The following is a 24131-nucleotide window of genomic DNA, read 5'->3' on the forward strand; positions in this document are numbered from 1 at the left end:
GCCACTTGTTAAGGTTGTTTCACYTCTAAATACTTCCTCTTTATTCATCTCCAAAGTATGTAGTAAGATGTGTTAAACACATTACTAAAGAATGCARTCTTGCTTTATATGTATGCCATGCTCTTTTTCCTGTGCTTACCCAAAATCTGAGAATAAGGCACAATTTAAAAGAAGTAATGTACAGAGAATGTTAATTTAAAAAAAAAATCTGCTGTGGTTGTGACAAAAGCAGCTGCTGAATTAATCATTGTACAGAAAGCTAAACCCTCTGTGTGAGTTAATTAGYTCACATTTGTGTTTTGACATGTGTCTTCCTATGGTATAAAGCATGTTCACATCCCACATGTAAAACTGTTTGGAGAAACTGGAGGTGGCATATATAGTTGAATTTAACCCAGTAAGYGTGTCTGACAAATAAATGTAGAGCAAAACTACTCAACACAGCCAGCTGAAGGAATACATTTCCAACAGCTCAGTGTCTGCATGATTATTCACCACCAGGCGATACAATTACACTGGGACAGGATCTTTACAGCGGGGCTCAGCAACAGGACCGGGGGCAATGGGCACAGACTGAAAAGCAGCACATTCCATCTGAGTAAGGGAAAAACTGCTGTCCCTTGAGGATGGCAGAACACTGAATGGGCTGCCCACAGAGGCTGCAGAGCCTTTCTCTGGAGATATTCAAAACCCATGTGGATGTGATCCTGTGCAACTTGCTYCAGGTGAWCCTGCTTTAGCAGGAGTTGGACAAGCACAGACCCCTTCCAACCCCGACCATTCTGTGGTTCTGATTGATTCAAGCACAGTTAAAAGCATAAAGACACATCACGTGCAGGAAAGTAAAAGCAGCAGGAGCTGTGGGCAGGGACTCATAAACAAAGGCAAATTTAAATGGAAAGTTTTGCTCCATTTGCTGCCCCGCAGCCCTGCTCCCACAGCCARCAGTATTGCTGTACCCAGAGCTGGATCTGCACCTCCTTTCTGTGCCAGCCTGTMACCTGCCATGGTGAGCATCACTGCCCCAGGGGGAGTGGTCTCTGARATAAGGTGAGGGGGGCAGCTCACTGGTTTTGGCTCTCCAGCCTTGCCACCTTTTTCTTCTCACCTCAACATCACGTGCCCTTCAGACCGGTTTGGTTTAACCTGGCAAAATGCAYGAGCAAAGATTGAGATGATCAGGAGCCAGGTAAATGTACACCTCATCCATGTGGGCTCAGATSCAGAGGATGGACCTGCTCTGTGCATTATTTTGAACTAATAACCCACATAGCTCTGAGCCCAAGGCTGTGCTCACAGCTGTTCCACTTCAGCACGGATGTTCCTATATTCTCACTTTAACATATTAAGTGAAATGCTGTGAAAATCCMTTGATAAATACCTTCCTGTTTTCATTTATCAGCTCCACATATCAGGCAAGATGATGTGAATACACCTTCCTCAGTACTTTTAAATGCTCTACATTTTGGAAAAAAATGTATATATCAWCCAAGACAGAAAATTCCCTCGGTATATCAGATATGCCACACACAGCACACACAGGCATGAGATGTTTTAAGAGAACACTACAGCAAGCACTTGTTGATGATCCACTGCATAAGCACAGCCTTTATACACATATCTTGTGTACCAAAACTCTCAAAAAAATGGAAAAACAAAATCCCTATAGAAAAACAAAACACAGGTTTGCTGCTTTAAAAAAAGCAGTAAGATATTCTGTGAAATAACTCTCTGACTCAGAGAAGAATGTAATCTTCAAGGCTCTCTGAGAACAGAATGATGTATTTTGTAAAAGCAAATAACACACAGGCCTGAATACACAGAGAGGAAAAGGGTGAGCTAAAAAGAGAGATTCCTGGCATTGCAGCATGCTGTGGAAATGCCATGGCAATACAGAGGTGAGGTATAAAAGCCTAAGCTGGAAGYCATTGATGGCTCTACATTAATTCTGTGATATAACAAAAATGTATAGAGCAATYTTTAGATAGCTATACAGGCATAAAACTAAGAAAAAAGAAAGCTTACAGGAAAGTTCTATGGAATTGTATTTATTACTTCTTTTCATTATGATGTGTAAATAAGTAAATTAAAAGAATATACTTCAAGGTTCTTTGTCCTATATTCATTTAGCTGTAGCATCATTGATGTCCCAGTTACTAAAATTATTCTGAATTCTCTTAAGTCTGTAATGTAAATGAGARCTGTATTTGATGCATATTCTTTGATGTTGAATTTTCATATTTTATGTGTATTTACCAAAATATATGAAAATAGTGGTTTTGAAACCTCAACAGTAAATCCAAGGTGTCACTGTGCTTCAAGGCACAAAGGTTACAAAAAAACTTTTTGTTTTTTACACTTAAAAACATTAATTACCATTTTTCCAAAACTGCCTGGAATTATTTCGAAACAAAGCATTTTTGCCTTTATGGAGTAGCCATCTGAGCAAGAATTTGAAGCACTGCTTTGATCAGGATTGGCACCTTTGTGTCACTCTGGGGTTTGTCACTTCCAAGGGCAGCCACTTGGACACATCCCTGTCCCACAGCTCTACCCTGCAGGTGCTTTGAAGCACACCTAAAAATCACCCTCAGAATCTGAACCAAAGCCTGCATGGACTTGAAGGAAGAGCTGATTGCTGGCTGGAGCTGGAGTCAGAAGGCCCTAAGGGAAGAGYTCCTTGAGGAGCAGCAAAGGAAGGGAACTGCATTTGCCAGTCTTTGGGAATGAAAGGCGCCTGTGTGCCTGCTGGCAGCTGGGGGTCGGAGGGCTGGGACACCATCAGAAGGGATGCCTTACAGYCCAGTAGGAAAAAATAGTACAGAGGAGTGATTGCTGCCATGCAGTGAGGGTCTGGAGGGTCTGGGGTGATAAAAGCACAGCTCAAAGGGCTCTCACACACAGCCTGGGGTCAGTCTGCGATGCTGGCGACGGTGGCATGGCTCAGCCACTCACCCAGCCCATGAAACTCTTCTTTGCACCTYACAGCATTTCCTTGACAAATACAGTTTTGTTTTTCACAGTGGCTTGAATTTAAGGAATCACTGAATGAGCTAGTTACACATCACAGCTCCGTGAAATCCAGGCAGGGGATGTGAAGCTCAGCCCCTCCAGCTGCTAAAGTAAAGCACGCACTGTCAGATAACACAGCCCATGGCTGCCTGTTATCTGCCAGCAGATTCCTGGCCTTGGAAAAAACTCTGGCCCTTGCCAGAAAATGATTTACTGTGACATTACTTAGCTGATCTTATAGGCTCCCAATTAATATTGATGACTCTTAAAGCTATGGGTCCTGGGGCTTTTCTGCAGCCCTTTATGTAATGCTTCCCGTTTTTAAAGCCCTTGAGATCAGAATCTTGTAGTTGCTTTTGACACTGAATCCCACTCACAAACATTCTGTCTTTAACACGCACCTATCCTCTTGGGTTTAGGACTAACATTACAAAGATGTTAATCATAAAATTTCTGTTATTAACTTTAAGTAAGTAAGGACACCACGATATCAGGTGCAAAATAGCAAGGACAGGCAAAGACAAAGGCTGGCTAGATTTGGTTTTCCTCTGACCTATTCCAAATAAAGTAATGGTAGTTTAACTAATAATAAATGGTGATAAAAAAAGGTGAAAAGAATTAAAAATAAGCTCTCTTAGAACTGAGAGAATAATCTCACAATTGCAAATGCTTTGTGAGCTGAACATTGTAAGTTTCAAGAACACTGGTGCGCTCAATGAGCTGGTCTTTGCAGAAATCTACCTGTGGTTTTGYTAACGAGTTGCTTGACCTTACAGCTACGTATGATGTTTGAAAGCTTGCTGGAAACAACATGATGGCATCCAAATGAATACAGAATTCCTCTTCATATCAGTTTACTGCAGTGTTTCCCCAATATACCGGTTTCGGGACTAGTCCTCAAAATTTTTTGCTATTCTCCAATTGTTTTCAACTGGAACACTACATTAAATATAAATTTACATGATGCAGTAGATCTGCACTGATGTTCTTTTTTAGTTTTCTTCAATTTCCCCAGGCACGTTAATTTTTCACCCACTGTAATTGTTTGACTTGAACTGATTCCTTTTTCCTTTCCCCATCCTGYCACTTGGTCTAGGCACATATTAATCATCTTTATGTTTGTATTGCTTTACCAGAATAAAAAGCATTTTGAGAAACTGATTTAAGCAGCCCACCTAAAATTATGAACTTTAAAGTGGAAAGAAGAACCCACAACAAATAAGGCAAAAGGAGAAACAACAAGAGATAGAACAACTAAATTCTTCAAAMAATTCCCACTGACCCTTTGCCCTAATGAAGCACCAACTGTCATTAAAAATGTATTTGCTATCTTGCACATTATGGGAAATCAATCCTCCTTTTCCTCTAGTAACTAAACTGCTACCAACCTTACATGACAATTGGCACCAAAGCAATAAGGGCACTTAGWACTACGAAGGTTGTTAAAAACAAATTAGCTGCAAAATCAGCTTGGAAATCTCTGCTGGGACAAGAGATAAAGAGGTTGGGATCCAGGGCTTTAGGGGTGGTTTCACCATAGCTCAGACTGAGTGAGAGTTACCATAGTCCCCTCCTTTCCCCAAGCACGCTGCAGTTTCCTCCCCCTCCCTTGTGCTGGCATTCATGTAATCCTGCAGTTGACTGATTTGTAGAGCTAAGATGGCAAAACAACATTYATTTCTTTACTGAAGGGTTAGTGATCTTCTGATTCAGTCCCTCCTAGGACTGATGGGATGAATAGCACAGCAAGCACATGGGAAGGAGGCAGGACCATGCACTCAGGAATAAGAATGAAGGAATGGTTTTAGAAAGGTTTAACTGTTATGGAAATACAGCTTTAAGCCATTTTAGACGGCTCACRTGAGCCTAATGGATCAATGCTTGCCTTAGGTGAACTGGATCAACACCTCCAGCAGACACCCACCTCTCTCCACTGATTGTGTATGGATATACCCAGGAAAAATTGCCTTACCTCCCAGCAGATTGGCAGCAAATGCCAATTACCAATGAAATGTGACACAAAGAAACAAACAAAAATCTACTGGGTTTATGAGACAGAGCAGCTACCCAGAAAAACCTAGCCAACATATTCTGAACGATGGAGAAGCTGGATCAAACAGAAGTTATAAGCCACTGATGTACTAGTGACCATGATTAATTAGAGGTAACTAAATTCATGCACCATTTTACACAAGTGACTCGTAAGAGTGATTTGAATAACAGATGTAAAATCTGGGTTCCTTAGAAATCAAAGACCAAACCCCTATTCCCACTTCAGAGAGGCCATGCAGACTCAATACTATTGACACTGATAGTCATGACTTTGTGAAGCTTCTAAATGATGCTTCTACTAAACCTTTACACTTGAAAATGCATTTTTGTCTTTCCTTTTACCTATTCATTTATGTTTTTAGAACTGTACTGAACTAGGTTAATTAAAGTCATCCCAAATCCTCTTATAGGGAGAAACATCAGCTTAAGGTCCATTTTGGAGTCTCCCTCCTTTCTTTTGTTTTCAGCTGCCTTTGCCGCTTTCTGCCTTAGAAAGGCATATTGTGAGAAACAGGAGAAAGCAAAATAATCCATAAATACCTACATAAAGATACTCCACACATACACACTCACACCGCTGACTTGCAGTGACAGGTGTCCTGCAGATTTTCAGTAGCTAACCATTCCAGATTTAATAATACATATTTGCAAGAGAGTAACCTGACTTCATAACACTAAGCACAGTAACAGCAAAAACATCCCTCTCACACTATGTATACAGCTTGCCTAATAGTTCTCTGAGGTGAGAGGTAGAAATGAATCTATAATAAGATACTCCAGAAAATCACCCTTTTATCTTTGGATCTGCTTTAGTTTTTCCATGGGCATAAGCACTAAGCTCTGAGATGGTGGGAACAAGGTGGGCAGAATTACCACTGCTCTTTTTGGATACATACATACATATATATAAATCTTATACCTCTCCTTTATCAGCACCCTTCTTCCTTCCCTGTGCTTCTTCCATAAAGTTCCTCCTAGACATCCCTGATAATTCACAACTCAGATTTCAAAAAATCATAAGACTCAGCTAAATAAGGGTCATAAGATCTTTAGTCGCRAGATGCTTCAAGATTATGAACATAAGAGGCTTTTTATTTTCTTTTATTTGCTTCTGAAGCTGTGGTTGTCATCTGCTGGCCTCAAGGTATGTGAGAGCTCTTGGGGGTTAAATTCTAGTGCAAAACTTACAACGAAAACTGCCTGTTCTGAGTGAGCTCCCATTCCCACTCACACCTCAACAGGATGAGGATACTTGAGCCTTCCCAGTTTCTCTTCCCACCAGGGTCCTCAGGGCACCACCTGCACCCTGGCTGCTCTGAGCCCTGCAAACTTCTGGGAGGAGCAGGAGGACCACCATGAAACTGTCCCATGGGCCAAACAGGCACAGGAGAGGCCAGGACCCCAACCTACCTGCTGATCCTTCYACACTGGAAACCAAGCCAAACTGTATTTTACAAAAGCAAGAGCAGCAAAAGCAGYTCTGCATCTCTCAGTGTGCTTCAGGCTGTGCCTGCTGATGCAGTCCACAAGCAGAGCAGCCACTGCAATACTGCCTGGCCCTTTGACAGCCCCAAACCTGGCCCAGGATCCTGGAGCAGCATCAGCCTGAGCTAAGATRTTCCATTTTCTCTCAACTCCTCCCCTTCCCCAGTCACAAAACAAAGCAAAACAAAGGACACCCTGCAGAGAAGGATGGATGGATTGATGATTTGGATTGTTTTGTGTTTTTGCATTTAAATGAGAAGGAATAATTGGGGGGGGGAGGGGGGGGGGAGAAGAAACGATACTGAGGAGGATTAGTGATATTTGGGGCACATCTGTTAGAGAAATGAATTAGTCTGAGGATTCCAGAAATTATGAGCATGTTCTCAAGATGATATAAGCTCAATGTGAAGGATCACTGGACCTCATCCTCCCATGCAATTTCCACCAGTGCCGGCAAGAACAGAGCATAGACRAAAGTCACAGCTGAATACCTGTGTTCTCTTCCTTGTGTATTTGTTGAGGATTAAAAATTCTCAGGCATTAAGTTTCCACTCTGTCTACACCACACAACTCACCTTTCACCTTCCAGCCATGAGGCCAGACCGATGTGAGCACCAGAAGTGCAACCAAGATTTATCAGAAGTATTGTGATTTTTTCTTTCCTGATAGCACCCTGGTGAGCAAGGAGCCAGMTGCCACAGTAAAATATTCTCTATTCAAGAAAACGTTTCTTGAAGCCCACCTTTTGTTTTGGGAAAGAAAAGAGGTACCTCATGATTTTACAGCCATGGATTGGTGTCAGTACCTCTCAAAAAAGCCCAGCTGGTTGTGTTGCAAAGGAGGGGCACATGCTCAGTGGCAAACTCATGAGGAAACTTCCCTGTGTGAACCCGGGGCACTGAGCTCCTGCAATGGACCAGTGGGCAGAGGGGCACAMAACGTGCCTGATTTGTCCCTGCTGCCTGCTCCTACAGCATCAGACCTAATCACCCCCAGGCTTTTGAGGAAATGCTGAGGACAAGCACTTTTCTGGAATGCTTTAGATGTGGTGGAGGAGAAAAACAGATAGAATCACAGGATCATTTTGCTTGGAAAAGGCCTTTAGCCTGCCRCACCTTCTTAAGAACAAATTTTGCCCTGTGGGGTGCGGTAATTTCTGAATGTCTTAATCTTTAGTCTTGRCTGATTTGACAACTGTCTCTAAGCTCTCTAAATTATTCTAATGTACAGGCCCCTTGCAGAAGRTGTCACCCCCTTCTGCATTTGATCTGTAAGGTAAAGCTTAAGAGATCTTTTTAGTTCTGTTTCTCACACAGACCKAAACACAATACAAATCCACAAAAGAGAAAAAAAAAAAAGCAATGCACAAAAGTTTCCAGTTACACTGAGCTCCTGAGCTCTGTGGCAGGTTTATATGTAAGACAATTCATCATAATGCAAATTACAGTGATTTGGTGTAAGATATGGTGATGAAGCAGTGCCTTTCAATAAAAGCCTAAGCTTTATCTCTGGATGTATTTATCAAGGGGATAACATCATTATAGATGTCAAAGATAAAACTCAAACTAGATTATGCCATTGTGTCTGCAATTTGCATTATGTCTTACTTGGAATAAATCTCTTCCTAAAAATCCCATCTTAAAACTGGTGAGGAAGCTGGAGGTGTAAGAACAAAGCACCCATTTGCATAACACAGATTCATTTACAGAGCAATGTCCCTCCTTCCATTTATTTTTAAGAGGCACCATCACCCTCTACSTTTCCTATATACACATCTGATATTATACTTTGTTTTCTCATCTCTCTATGCCCCTTGATTCCTCTCCAGCAGTATTGCTCAAGGAGGGAACTGAAGGCTGGAGCAGCCACCATGGCTGCCAGGACAGATTCCCTCTGGGACAATCCTTGCAGGGTGATCCATATTTGCATCTCTGCACATCTGCAGGCACTTCAGCATGGGAACCACTTGCCAGGCCTAGTTCTCACCTCCTTCTATGGGCAGCAATGGGATAGAAGAAGGGGACTCAGAACTCATTGTGCTTCTACTCAAATGATGAAAAAGATTATTTTATCCCATGGAGCTGAAATTTTTCCTGGGCACCAAATGCCACCACAGGGACCATTAACTCCACAAGGCTGCTGTTCCACAGGCTGTTTTGTCCTCACACAGGGCTTTTCAAAATACATTAAACTGTTTATGTGAATGAGGAAAGCAAGCAAGGTGTGGTGGCTGGGGCAGCCACATCTTTTGTCAACAGGAACTCAGGAGCTGGAAAAACAGACACACTTTCAGGCACCATCAGGCTTCCTGCTCAATTTCAACTTGGTTTCCCTAAGCTGCTTTTCACAGAGAAGATCACCAAAGGGTTGYAACTCCCAGTTCCTAAACTGGTAGGGAAGAGGAAAGCTCTATTACTTATTTTGGATCAAGTCACCATTCAAAGCAGTTCAAAAAGGCAACACTTCTGCAAATAACTGCTCTCAAAAAGAGGAAGAAAGATAAAGGCTAAAGAATACAGAGAAAAGAAGATCAGTGACTCCCTTTCAAGGGCACATTACTGTTTTCTTTAGGAGAGTTCAGTCCTTATGTCACTAAGATCCCACTTAATTTTCACCATGTAACTGTTACTGTTATGATTCTTCTCACAAGAGACAAAACACAGAAGCAGCAGCCCACTGGGACTGACTGTATAAGCAGCTGACTCTGCACATCTCCACTAAAGGAAGGCTTGCAACAGCCCGCATTTTGTGTTTTCCATAAATTAGAAGTTTTCACAGGAAAATCTYACTCTCCCATTTTCTATGTAATCCAGTGGTATGGTAAATATCATGGCAATTTAGAACCAGGCAGACCTCAAATCAAATCATGCCCCTTAACATCCTAGGTGGTCCCAGAAGCTCTGGTGGAAAGAAGCGTAATGGCCAATTAGTGAGAATAACTGAAGAGAAGCCATAAAATATTCATAATGCAACAGAAAACCAAGCTTAAAGTCAATCTACTATTGTAATTACATGTTAGGAAGCTAGGAGTTCAGAGCTCTRTATTTTCATTTTATATGAGAAGGATTCGCTTAAAAAGAAAGGTATACTTAAAAAAGCACTGTGTAATTGTCATTGTAGTTCAGAGGTTTAGCATCATGGTAGTACTGGCAAAACAATCTGATTGTCATCAAATTTCCACAGTTATACATGGAAAGAAAATTCTGAAAAAAAAAAACCCAAGCAAAAATGCCCCTTTGCTTGTCAAATTAAAAGGATTAGGGTTAAAAAGATAATCCTGTAATCTTATGTTTTGGTAACCTCAAAAATATCTGGTACACAGCTCAGGAACACAAACKGAAAACAAAAAGCAACTTAATCAGGGAAACTGACTCTTTATTAATGAGTCCTGAAAAAGGGATTGTGATGYCACACACATCTTGCGCAGAAAATCTCAAAATCCATGTATTTTTAAATCTACAGAACAGATGGAAATTCAAARGTTGCTTTCTTAAAAAATATTTTAAAACGGACTCATAAAAAATTAATCCAGCCCAGCTTCCACAGCGTGTATTTAACTCTGCTTACAGCAGTTCAATAGATTAAAATTCAGCCTTTTTGTWAAATACAATTCAATTTTAAAGTCACTTTAAATGATTATCATCTTGTTAGAGTTAATACACTTCATTGTGTCAATTAGAATGTGTTTAATTTTTAATAGAAGGCACTCATCTTCATATCTTCATCTTTCTTACAATATGCACATCAGTTGCGTTGACCCTTTGAAGCTAGCCTATCTAATTAAAATATGCTTTTTAATTATACTGTATGAAAATGCTGCATGAAAAGTCTCATATGCTTCTCTGTGGAAATTTGAGGGACAGCCTGGAGTAAAGTATCTTCATCTTGGTTTTTAGAAAGCGAGAATCCAGGCTGGTGGCAGCTCGGGAAGCTGCGCTCCGCTCCGGGGGCACCGTACAGTGCGGGTCTCAGAACAAAACCCTCCCCAGGAGCAGCAGGGCTGGGATGCAGGCACTGAACCATGATGCTCTAAACAAAAGAGCATTTGCAACAACAATGGACTTGTGGTTCCCACCACGCTCTGCACAACTGTAATTATCTTGACGTTCAAGGCCAAGTGCCTCAGTCTGGTGCTCAACTGTCGAAACTTTCAATCATCATAGCACAAAGAACAGAGACACAAGAAACTACTTTATGCTATTTTTCCTTCCTAGCAGGATATCATCCTGATACCCTCATCTCTGTACTCAACCATTCTTCCTGCCACTTTCCCATTGTTTACCCACCAATAAAAATAAAAATTTCTAACTTGGTAATTATATGTAGAGAAGTCCAAAATGTTTTTTATAATCCAGTTCTTATTTCTTCCCAGTTCTTTATTTGCAGACAGGAGAAAAGGAGCCCCATTGCCTTGATCCTTGGAAGTTAATTTTCCTTTTTGTTTTTGAAGATCTAAAATATTYCACTTCAGATGTCCTGGAATTTCTTTTTTTTTTTTCTGTCTTCACCTCTGATCTGCTGTGAACACTGTGAGGGGCTTTCCAGAATGTAAGGTATAATGGAAAAAATACTATCTCATTATGATTTTATCTTCTGCACAAACAACTTAGAGGCAAATTGTTGGGTTTTTCTCCTCCTTTCTCTCCTCCTTTTCCCTTATCTGATTTGTTTTCAGTGAGAAAAAAACACCACCACTTGAAGGGTAGTCTAACATATGGGTTGTTTTGACATTTAGCAAGTGTATGTTTGGGTAAAGAGAACGCACTTGTGCAGCTTAAAATTTTACCCACCTAACCCTTTTGAAATTAAACAATGAGAAAAAAACCTCCMAAAATCTTACATTACATAAGGCTCAACTTGACTAAATTAATAAAAACACAACTGCAAACTACAGTCACAGAGAAATTTGCTGTTGTTTAATAAACTGCTATTTAAAATACTTTAATTAAAACAAACCTCTGTATRTGTAGTTTCTGTCAAACCAATGATCTGCAATGCATATATATGTTCACAATTATGACACTGTGTGGGAATTTAGCTACAGTGAGGAGGGGTTTTACATGTACCTATAAAATTATAATATCAAATACCTCTACTTTGATTAATTAYGCTTCACTTCCCACGTGTTTTTCAGTTTTACCAATGATGATAAGAAAATGCATTATAACAAAGGTTTTCAAAAAGCCTGGGAGAATTGTGACTCCCATTTGGGTGTGGTAACAGAAATAGCATCAATATAAAACCAGAACAATTTAAGATACAAGAAACTGCTCAAAATTTAGAGAAATATACAAAACTAAATCCATGTACAACCAGTTAAAGACAAAAAAAGAGATATCACGTGCGCTAGAACAAAGGGAATCCTGAATTTAGACCAGCCTGTTGTTAAYCAGGATGCCAACAGGAAACCTGAGRTGCTCACTGTGTATCTCCCTCCCAYTGGACAGCACTGATAAGCTCACACTGGTAGCACATGTCCTTGCCAAGGGGTGGGAAGAGAGGTCAGGGGCCAGAGGCAGGCAGGTACCCATGCCAGGTTAGCAGTCTGCCTTGCTCAGACCCATCTGCCTGACAGCAGACACAGCTTAGCTGGGCATGGCGTCAGGGGCAAATGTGTTCTTTCCACAACAGGTATTTAATGAGATTCGACTTGAAAAAAAGGCACTGAACCAGTGTTAGCCATGAGAGGGGGGTTGGATGAGCTGATCTTCAGAGGTCCCTTCCAACCCCAAACATCCTGAGATTACACCTGGCCATCAGGGCTCCATCCTGAACAGCTGCATTGCTGAAGAGCTGGGGCAGCACTTGTTCCACAGCTGCAGCCCTGTCCCACCGAGGTCTGTGCTTGCAGGCTCTCATGTGTGAAAGCCTTGACTTCCTATTGGACAGCCTACAACCAAAAACCTGCCTTCTCTCCATATTCCAACGCCATCTCGCAGACACCAAGGGCATTAAGAGCAAGCAGGTACAAAAATGTAACTGAGAATGGAACCATCCTGGAASGGGTTACTGCCAAGTTATCTGGTTACTGAATTTAGCTACATGCTACATTTTTTAAATCAAAATCTGAGGAGAAAGTGTAAAATCATCAGTGATAGACATTTCAGCTGACAAATGAGGGGAGTGGCTAAATGAAGGGAAGAAGTCAGCCCCACAGCTGTCTTACGGAGAAGCAAAAGAAGATAAGCCATAATCAGTAAGGAGGATTTCCTGAACCCTGAAMTGTTTGGAAGAGCTGAATTCGTAAGTATATTGGAGATTAATTACTAAGGTAACTTCTGAGGATTACGCTGATGTGAACTGCTGCTTGCACCCATGCAGGAGCAGSTGGGAAGAGCACGAGTCCTGTCAAATAATTCTAAAAGTAATTAAAAAGAATAAACACAACATTGAGTCTGCAGCTAGGTTTCCATGTGACAGCTAAGGACTTTGATAAGTGCAAATATTTCCAAGGGCAAGGAAGATAAGATACAAGGCTCCAGAAGAGACATCYGAAGCTCCAGCCCTTCAGCTCAAGGACCATCCCACATGCAGCATCTTGGGGTGACGAACAAAGAGGGTTTGGACATGACTGGGAAAACTGTGGAGCTTTAAACAGTAGCTAGGTTATGCACATCAGGATGAGGGTAATGCGATAAAACTCTTTGCCTGGGTTTAAGAAAAGGCATAGCAGATTGCTGTGAAGGCTGCAGGCCATGTACACCATTTGAGAACTAAACTGTCAACAAAGAGACCACAGTAATCCAATTAGGAAAGGCTTTCTGCATCCTGACAAGTGAGCGTAGGTTGAAGATTAGCTGAAGGACATATCCTCCAGATAAAAACCCACCTAGAGGAACAGCAGACCTCAGTGAGTCCTGTGAATCTGATAGAAACTCCAGATTTGCAACATTCATCTCCTGTGACTTGGTGACAGACATGGGCAGRAATATAATCAACAGAAACATCACAATAATAGACTTCAGAATCTGACAGAAAGTTTTTRCTTTGTTTTTGTTGTTTCAGTGATCTGCTGGAACAAGGAGTGATGCAGTTGTGGTATCTGGGCWGCAGCCTCAGGTCCAACCCAGCATCACTTGGGTTGAGCCATAGGGCTGTGGCATGCTGGCCCCATCCCTGCATGCATGAACAGCAAACCTTGCCACAAASAGAAGCAAGGACCTGCTCCAACATGCACAGCAAATCTCAGAGTTAAACACAGTGACAAGTGGACACACAGACTTCTGCTGTCAGGGAAGAAATGTCTTTCACAGGGATMTCCCTGAGTATTAGACCTTGCCTAGGTTTTCATCTCTCTAATAAATAAAAGCACCTGGATTCCAGTAACATAACTTTGCAGACCTACACTAAAGGATACTGTTAATGCAGCAATGATACAAAACATTTCAATACCTTAGTTGTTTTCCCTTAATATCTGAAAGAAGTATCAGAGAGATGACCCATGAAATCATCACATGGTATGTACAATGTTCCTACATTCATGGCAATGTTTGTGAATGACAGAATTTCTTATTTGGTGTCCTGTATTAAAGAAAAATTTGATCACAGCGGCTTGAATGTGCTCTCAAAGCTCCACAAGCCTGTAAGGATAACGTTTTCAGCCTTGCTGTCACAAAATCATGGCCTTCATAGGCTAAACAAGGAGTTAAAGATGCAGYGAGGAACCTAAAAGAATCAAATTTAGATTTGCTGTACAGGGTTTGGCTGTTATACACCTCTGATCCCACCAAGATGCAGAAGTGCAACTGAGAGTGGAATTTCAGACCTTCTTGCACAAGATAAAACACTCATTATGACTCCTGTGGCTGCCAGATTTCTCTACCTGAAAGCAGAAATTCCCTGAAATAAATCTCTCTGGCCTGAAAAGTGAGAATCTGGTATCAGAGTGAGCTGGGAAATTACTATCTGGAGAATGGATATAAGTAAAGATAAAGCGGACGATATCTTCACATTTACTTTTATGTTCTATGTTTCCAAGAACCAAACATGAGAACTTACTAATTCAATATGATTAGGGACTTCTGGCAGGATGCTGAGAAACCAGCTACAGTTACCTTCTCATGACACAAAGTCAGAATTCATAGCAGGCACATTAGATGTCATGATTCCTCATGTCAATATGATATCAGAAATACAAATTAGGAGGAAAAAAATGTAACACGCAAAAGATCTCTAATTGCTGTATTTGATTACTAGATTTACAGCCACGTAAGATTTGTCCCCTCTCTGAAGTGAAATCCAAGGAGCGATGCAATGGATATGGGGAATTCTCTGATGATCGATCTTTTTCCCATACAAACTGCTCCTTGCTAGGGGTTGTATAGCAAAGGAGGCAATAAGAACGTGATAATGCTAAGGAGAACAGTGGGAACATTAAATCTCTTCCTTATTTCAGGTGTTGGTGGGGTTTTTTTCTATTAGAGTGCTTTTGTTCTGTTTTAGGAATGTGGCCACAGAGGAGAGCAGTCTTGGTGGCTGCTGAGCAGGACTGCAAGCACAGCCCTGGAGGAGGCACCCACTCAAGGAATAGTTGGAATTCACACCCAAAAAGGTGGTGACTTGCAGCCACAGTGRTGTGCTCTGCAGGAGGCTCCAGGATGGGGCTGGAAGTGCAGCTCATTCAGGAACTGCTTTAGGTGGCTTCCATTCCTCCCAAACTGGTGTGGATGACACGATGCATTGGCACTTCAGGGGAGAACAGACAATTCCAYCTGTGTCTAAGCCTTCACCTACAGCACATCTCAGCTGCTTCTGCAGCACTCAAAGATACACAAAATGAAGCTGGAAAAATTGCACAGGCTTTATATAGTGTTCATTAAATTTGCTTAACTAAAATTACATCCTTTAACCCTTTAGTCATGCACACAGCACTCTGCCATCAATGGCACAACTGTTGATGTGTACATTGTCCACTTCTCTACATTAATTTATACACAAAGAAAAGAACTTAAAGAGGTTCTGAAAAAGTCTGAAAAAACATGATTAAAAATATATGTACTTCCTCACTCACCTCCTTACATCACAGGAAGTGAATTCCAAATCACCCCAGCCTAGCCAGTAATCAGGTTTCAGAAATACCTTAYAGAAGCTCAGTTTACCTTTATGCCYGTAACAGAAGACTCCTGAAGACAGAGAAACTTTCATCATGTATAAATGACTAACAATTACATCAAAACAAATGGAGGGCTTCAAAGCAGGATGGAAAAATGGAGGGAAATTCCATCCTATTAAGATAGGACATAATTACCTTGTACAGGAAATAAACACTATATTTTTAGCAGGTGACCAGTCAGATAGAATCAGTCTAGGGTTATGATTGTGTAGTGAATTCTCATCAAATTGCAGCCTATCTCCCCAGAGAGATGACAGATCTTAGTATTTTCTTCTAATTATTTTTCTATGTAGGCTCTTAATTGGGAAATAGAAACATGAGAGCTCCCAAAGCACGCTGCATTTCATGGGCTATTACCATCCATATTTCATCTTTTACAATTAATTTAAACATTTGTAAGTATCTTGTACTGGTATGTTACTACACCGAGTTAGTACCGTGATAAAATTTTAGTAATATCAGAGTCTTCCAACCTTCAGATTTAGCAATTCTCTGCTTGTTCTGATTTATGACTGCTGCATTCCMTGAGCCAATACACACTGCTGTTATTGAAACCAACCTATGCTATTTACACATCAAATAGATAAAAAATYTGGATTGCTATAAACAGTAAATTTACATCCAAGCTGAAAACACAGTATTATGATTAACAGATATAAACTGAACTTGCAAATAGATATGAACATATTTAAAGAAAGTATTAAAATCATAGGTAAAGTAACAATACTTAAAGGAGATTGGGACAAAATTCAATAATGCATCTTCATAAAATACYACTGGTTGATAACATTTTCAACCTTGCTCTGTAAGGGGGATGAAAATCAACCTACTAATGGCCACCATATGTGGATAGATTTTGGATTTGATGACCAAAACATTGTCACGCAACATGGAACCTAAAGGCATCAATGTAACATAAACYAACCACGGAGCAGATTCTAAATTTCAACTGCATTCACTCAGTAATAAAACAGAAATATTAAATAATGTTTTTATCAATTGATGGAATAAGGTATTCCAGAGTCCTCTTTATCATGATTGGAAGTGTTTTTCCCTGGCCAATCTGAATGCGATCAAATCATCCTTTCAAAGAAGAAAATGTTCACTCCAATGTAGTTAACTGTGAAACCTAAAGACTGCAAAGCTATAAGCAGTGCTCACCCCTTAACTTCTGACCACTTTACCTGCCAGGTAATACCCTAGCAGCAGGACAGTTAATATTTAACTCAACAGCTATGCACTGAAAATAGATTTACAGATCCAATCTTTGAGTATTAAAAATATGGTGCTTCTCTTCTAAATATGTATGGTGTTTGTTCTTACTGCAGCATTAAGTATTAAACATGTCCATCAATTATTAATATAAGCTTATTATCTTTCATTTTAAAAGTATATTTAGCCTTTTTTTCTGAAGATTTCTAGCAAGAGATTCTAAAAATGTGATGGAATGCATGTCATWCCAAAACTAAGACATGGATGTATTAACTTCATTTTTATGCAGTCTTTGGTTAATGAAACTTGCTACTTCTAAGCATTCCTATTYGCAGTATAATAGTATGAAAACGTTTTTAATTAAATCTACTGATGATAAAATCTACTTTGTGATGCCCTGTACGTATTGTGTATTTATGGACAATGGACTTTATAACGAATTTCACTGTGGAAGTCATTAATAAGAAGCCTGGCAGGAAAATTACTCCTGAACAAACACCAAATATCCCAATCATCTCAGAGCTCTAGTCAGAGTTTTTCCCATCAGGCAAACAATTTGTCCCCATCTTCTTAGAAAGGTCCTGCTGCCCTAAGCCCTGAATAAATTTCAGGGAGCATCTCCTGTCCCCCATGCTGGGAAAAGCCCAGTTCCCTTGTTGCCATGTCCCTACTCACTAACTCCTGCCTCCTTCCACAGTCACATTTTTGACGACAACCTTGAGGCAAAAGCCAGAGAGAGTGAAGGAAAACCCTTCCACCTGGGGGGCTGRAGCCACATCATCTAGATTTTTTTTTACACCAATACTTAAATAATTTATGTTTTCAATTTTTTATAACTTCAGCAGTGAGAGGCAGAGTTGGGAACCAGCCCCCTCTGCTTCACCCTTTATTTGCAGGGGTCACAGCAGACACTGCTGAGCTGTCAGTGTAAATTACAGCTGGCAGCACGTCYATGCAGAATGCTTAAATGCATGTGCAATTTCAAATACATAAATAATCCCTCTGACTTGACTGAAGCACCAGAAAACATTCACCTAATATTCTGTCATAACTTCTCAGGAGTATTTGAGAAGCAGCACTTTGATCTTTATTAGCTGTCAAGTCCACGATGAGGCAAAGTATGTTCCTCAGTGGGCTGTGGAGACAGGCCTGGAAGCAGCTACATCCTTCTGCAGCTTTATCTGACATTTACAAACCAGGGCTGCCTTGCAGTATTTCCCTTAAGTGTGTATTACTGCAGCTTTTTGGGAAGAACAATCCCAATGCTTTGCGCTGGCTGATGACCAAGGGCTGAGGAGCTCCTACTGAGGCTGTGCACCCACACTGCACCCTGATTTACAAACCCACGAACCAGGAGGTGTGTCCCACCTTTTTCCTTCCAGACAGAAGAAATGTGTCTGCATAAASCATTTTGAGCAGAAATTCACACAGTGACAATCTCTTCAGCAGCTGACAGTCCCCCTGTGAGACTGGAGCAAGGCAAGGCTCCTATCACCACGCACACACAGAGACACGGGACTCACCCAAGTGACACTCGCAAGCCTTCTCCTCACTAGAAGGCAGCACCAGGAGTTTTTCTCCCTTTGACTAGGAATGCCAGCAATTTCAGCTTGACACAGAGCTGGCCTGGCTGAGGGTCTAACATACAAATCATGGGTCAAAGATAAGATAAACACATACCGGTGTAGTCCTCGTAGCACTCACAAGTGTAGCCCCCCTCTCGGCTTCGACACAGCCCGTTGCTCCCGCAAGGGTTGGAGTAGCACAGATCAATTTCGGTCTCACAGTAATCCCCCGTGAAGCCCGGGGGGCAGCGGCAGCGCAGCCCRTTGATGGGGTGGATGGGGCGGAACAGGACGGTGTTGGAGCTGATGAACGGGGCCGAGCTGTCAAACTTGAGGACAGAGACACACTTCATGTAATTCTCGCAGGGCTCCCGCAAGCAGATGTTATCGTCGAAGGGCAGCACCCGCTGCGTGGAAATCATGGTCAGCAGTGTCCTGTTGAGGTAGATCTGCTCCTGCAGGTCCTCAGAGGGGAAGAACTTGTTCCGAATGCCACCGGGGAGCAAGGCTGAGAAGGTCACATTCAGGATATTGGAGCTGACATCCGTGTCGTTTTGGATGTTAAAAACAAAGATGCCATCCTTGGCGGTGGAGAGCACAGTTGCCACCCCCTCCACAAARAGGGACAGGAGCGGGGACAGGAACCTCTCCTGGGACATGTTCTCCAGCCGCACGGTGATGCTGTTGGTGAGCATGTCGTCCGTGATGATGGTGACACGCAGGGTGCAGACTGCGGTGACGCTGTGAATGCCATCTGAAGGGAACAGAGAAAGAGAACGGAGATGTCAGAGAGTGGCCGTCAACCTACAAGGGACAAGGAGGCTCCCACAGTCTCCTGAAAATAAAACAGACCTGCAGGACAGTTGAGGGCACCAGGATGGGGGAGGAAAATGTATTTAACTTCTGCAGTGATTGCCAACGCCTTTACTCAGGAAAACAACCCAAAATTTCTTAAGGATTGTAACTCAAAGGACACRAGACATCTCAGAGAGGCCAGAACAMTTGRAGAAGATCCCAGGCAAATAACTAGCAAGGGTCAGTGTGGAAACAGTCTGAGGGCCCTATGATGGCCAAGGGGAAGTCAAGAGGAAGGAGTTTTCATGATTGAGACTGCTAGTCTGTAACTGGTTCTGGGAAGCTGTTGATTTTCACAACACAATASCAAAATTATCTTTTTCAGGTGTGGGCTAGGCATAAGGAGACAGAACTCTGCACAGAGAATTGTGACCAGAGCTTCAGATATAAGCCATCTGAGGAAACAAGTTTTCACATTTGAATGCTGGAATGAATGTCTTCATTCCTCACACATGACTTCTTCAAAATATTTTATGAATGTAAGAAAAAAAAAAACCTAAAATATGCCTGCAGTGAGAATCAGACATTTAAAAACTGTTCCATTTTATCCTTCCTTTAAGGCATTTCTAATACTGCTGTGGCTRCTCTGCAATAAAATCTGTAATTATAAAAAAGTAGCACTAATACCTGACACTGGGGACTGAGAGATGCCACTGTACAATTTCAGTACACCCTGAGGCTTACAGTAGTGTGGTGAAYGTACAAGCTCTAGATTATTCTGTCWTTATGGAAAATAATTATGACACAGTGAGTGCTAAATTTAATCCAACTTCAATGCAAGTGTGGAATGGGGAAGTTGAATCATCACTGAAATCAAATCACTTACTTTAAATCTGTCTCCTTGATAACATTAGGGAYCCATTAAAATACAGATCACATTACAGAAAATGTGGTTAGTATTAGAGCAGCATCTAGAAATCCCAAAAGAGATCAAGAGTGGCTTCTGACAGGAAATGTTCCTTCTGAAAGATGTCACAGTGTAAACAAACAGCCATAAATGTGCAGGAGTTCATCTCATGAGAGAAATTAACTGGTTTGAGTGGCCAATATCAGGCCCAGAGAGGGGTGAAGAACTGAGCTCAGTTTCCCTATGTCCCAGCTCAGTGCTACAATCTCAGTCTGAAGCATCTCTGAAATAATCCTTATACAAGTAGCCTGCTATTAGCCTGATTTCAATTAAACCACAAGGTAAGTGCAGAAATGGATTTCGAATCACACCAATGTAAAATTGCATTAGGAACTGCATTTGAATCAATCTTAACTCAGTGTGAGATCAAAATTCTAACAGCATAGACTGCTAAATGTAATTTTGCTAAGGTTTGTTATCTCAACGTGTAACTTTATGATCCATTATGATTATGTAGAAATAGAACAGAAAAATCAGAATGATTTCTTTCCTATTCACTGTCACCATTTCATCTCAAGTGTGGTTTTGTTTTAAAAAGAAATCTATTGTTGAAAGTCTTTTCCTCCAGTATTATAGCAGCAATATAGTAAATTACAGCAGCATAATTAACAAAATGGCTTTTGACTCCCTCCTGCTATCAGATTGTCTGTAAAAGCTCAGCTGTTGACTCTTCCCCACTGAAGCAGCTTTTATACAAATAGAAAAATATTTTCTCCTGTGTGCTATTTTAATACTACCTGGCTAAAACCAGTCGGGGGGCGGGGGCAGGTCACTGTCTGGGGTGATCTGTTTGCCTTCTCCCATATAACAAGTGACAAGAGGAAATGGCCTCAGGTTGCTCCAGGGGACGCTTGGATGTGGTAGGAAGAGTTACTTCACCAGAAGGATGGTCAGGCTTTGGAACAGGCTGCCCAGGGAAGTGGTGGAGACACCATTCCTGGAGGTATTTAAAAGACATGTAGATGTGGCCCTTAGGGACATGGTTAAATAGTGGGCTTGGCAATGCTGGGTTAATGGTTGGGCTTCATGTCCTTAAAGGTCCTGTCCAAACTAAACAATCTGATGATTCTATGTGCCCATCACAGAAGTTCATATACCAGCTTTCATTTTCTCCAAATTTTGCAAAAATCTTTATGTTCTTTTCCTCAGACTCATTCTAGAAATGTATAGTCTCAGCTTGCATCAAGACCCAAAGCAATCTTTACAAATGATTGGTAGYTAAAATCCTCGTTGCAAACTCCTCCTACACGGTCTGTGGATTTCTGTCCAACAGACCATGCAGGATACCAGTATTTTTATAAATTACACCCTCAGACTAGTTTACCCATGTCTATCAATTGCACAGCTCATTTCCCTGAAAGGCCAGAACAAACTATTCACTTTTTTTTTCCTAAAGCAATTGACATTTGGCTGTTTGTCCTATATGGTGCCTGAAGTATTTTGCTATTTGTTGCACAATATGCTACACAAGTTCTCTCATACCAGCCAGAATGCTGGACAATGGGTCCCTTTTAAAAGAAAACACTATGATCTATAGCCCATGGTATGTATAGTAAGAAGACAAAATACAATCCACTGTCTGACAATGCAGTAGAGTCTACAAACTGTCATAATCAATATCAACTGTCACAATACGCAAGAGCTTCCCAGCATTCACAACAGCTATTCTGACACAGTTAATAAATCACTGGAAAAAGCCTGGTGTCAGATACCACACAGCCTCCTTGTTCCATAGGCAGCACAAAAGAAAACTGGGCACAGACATATAGCTGCGAAATGAAGTTGTATTTTAAAAGCCAACTCAGCTTTGTGCAACCCTGTTGCAGAGCATTAAAAYAAAAAGAGAGCAAAAAAGGAGCAGAGCATGTGTACTACAGGAACAAAAGAATGGCACAGCTATAGAGCTGGCTGGACAAGCGCCTCTTTCATATCACCAGTGAGGCTGAGAGCAGCATCACAGGATCTGATCATCTATTCATTCAGAAACTCAAGGAAAGTTGAAACAATCTGTGGTTTTATGAGACCAAATTAGTATCTATTCTACTTTCAACAGACAACATTCGCTTTGAGGGCTGGAACAAGTGCAATAAAGAAAGTGRAATTTCTTGTCTTTTTTTGGAAATTAATTAAGCCCTAAATACCCAGTAATGTATGTGCTTTGAGATTTACAAGTGAAAAACTCCACGACTGTTTAAAATGTTTACTGCCAGAAATGCCAGAAAATTATCATTAGGAAGTACTATTTTATGGGGTGGCAACTCTTCATTGCCTTCAGTGTTTGAGACGCCCACCATATGCAGCTACTGATCTGCTAAAAAGGCTCAAACAATCTGAGTTTTCAAAGGTCTTATGACACAGCTATAAGAAGTCCCTATCATGCTTTGGCAGGCGCAAGATGGTTTGAATCGGGGGTGTGAAACAACCTTCAAGTTGTTACACCAGAAAACTCTGGCTACACTTTCCTCTTTGGAGCAGACCTTGGCACAGATGAATGCACACACAGTCACCAGATTTAGCTGTCACCAGCTCTCACAGCCATCATGTGCTGGGCCTCAGCAGACCGGCTGGAGGCAGGAGTCTTCCCCAAGGAGCTCTAAACACTCAGCTCGTGCTGGCAGATGGGATGTGCAGGCATCCTGCTAAGAGTGATTGAAGCAGACAGCATGGATCTTAGCAGCCCAAGCCACCCAGGCTTGGAGGGCCTGGGGAAAGGGAAACACAGGACAGACCAAGGGGAAAAAAAGGATCCAACCAATCCTTTTGTTGGCTTGGCTCTTAAATCCCTGTACCAATGACTTTTGTCACTCTGTCCTCRAGTTTCTCTTCCATAAAATAGAGATAATAACACTTAACAAGTACAGTGTGAAGTAGTGAGTTCAGATGATGAAATACTAAGACACTGGGGTAACAAAAGCAACACAAATATATTTAAGAAATCTTAAAAAATTCTTTTAAAAGTTGTTGGAGCCAAATTTATAAAAAACAAGGTGGAAAGATTAAATAAGACTTTTTATGTCTCACAGAYCAGTGAATGAACAAAAAAAATTCTGAAGAGCTGGGTGGCTACACCAAAAATRTGTTCATTACAAATGTGTCCCTGCACACCTAATTTTTATCCTGGCAATATTATTCCATGTATAATTTCCACAAAAGGGCTCTCCGGAAGGTGGAAATCAAAGCAGACTGTTGTCTTCTGAGTAATTCTAATTGCTGAAGAGGATTCTTAAAACTACTCATCTTCATCCTTCATCAAATTAATGAAAAGATCTAATAGCAAACACAAACACATACCCTGATGYATTACAAAGAAATGAGAAGACAAAAAAGGCTGATGAAAGTCTGATGGTCTCTAAAATACATTAAAAACTAGAAAATTGACTAAATAGGCATTGTTTCATTATTACCTTTACTTTACAACGAACCTTATCAAATTTGATACTTTAATCTCAGCTTTCAATCTTCTGGCAGTCCATAAACCAAAGAATTTTATTATCTAGAAATGTAAACACAGCAAAGTTTAACTGAAATGCATATTTGGCAATGGCAGCACCTGGCCAGAAAGGTTCTTTTGTTTGTCTTTTAAGTTTGCAGAAATAAAATAATTAACACTTTTTTTAGCTTATTACATATAAAGATCTTAGGACCAATTTTGAATGCTGTATATTTTATATAAATACTTTAGCATCGAAGCTTTCTTTCACAGATACCAACCCAAATCCATTCCAATTTTGCTTTACAACACATCTGGAAATAACAGATATTAGACATGTGCAACAGCCATGCAAAATCCTTGGCTAGCAATGGATAGACTGGAATAAACTCTTGCTCCTCCCAGCTCATAAGAAGCAGCCGTGGCCATGGGTAGCAGCCATTGCTCGGTAACAGGCCTTGGAATGATCAAAGCTCCATCCCCATTGCTTCCAGCCATGTC

General features: G+C 41.1%; 1 protein-coding gene across 6 annotated transcripts in view; it reads right to left on the reverse strand.

Moving 5' to 3' along the window:
- CELSR1 (cadherin EGF LAG seven-pass G-type receptor 1) overlaps nt 1–24131 on the reverse strand; it is a 161890-nt gene that overhangs the window by 76462 nt on the left and 61297 nt on the right. For all 6 annotated transcript variants that reach the window (XM_057370075.1, XM_057370070.1, XM_057370072.1 and 3 more), the window contains exon 2: nt 18554–19192. In XM_057370075.1, the coding sequence (XP_057226058.1) occupies nt 18554–19192 (639 nt within the window). The remainder of the gene's footprint in view (nt 1–18553; nt 19193–24131) is intronic.

Source organism: Malurus melanocephalus, unplaced genomic scaffold (genome assembly GCF_030028575.1).
Source record: "Malurus melanocephalus ecotype Western Australia unplaced genomic scaffold, MMel_1.1 scaffold_118, whole genome shotgun sequence".
Lineage (NCBI taxonomy): Eukaryota > Metazoa > Chordata > Aves > Passeriformes > Maluridae > Malurus > Malurus melanocephalus.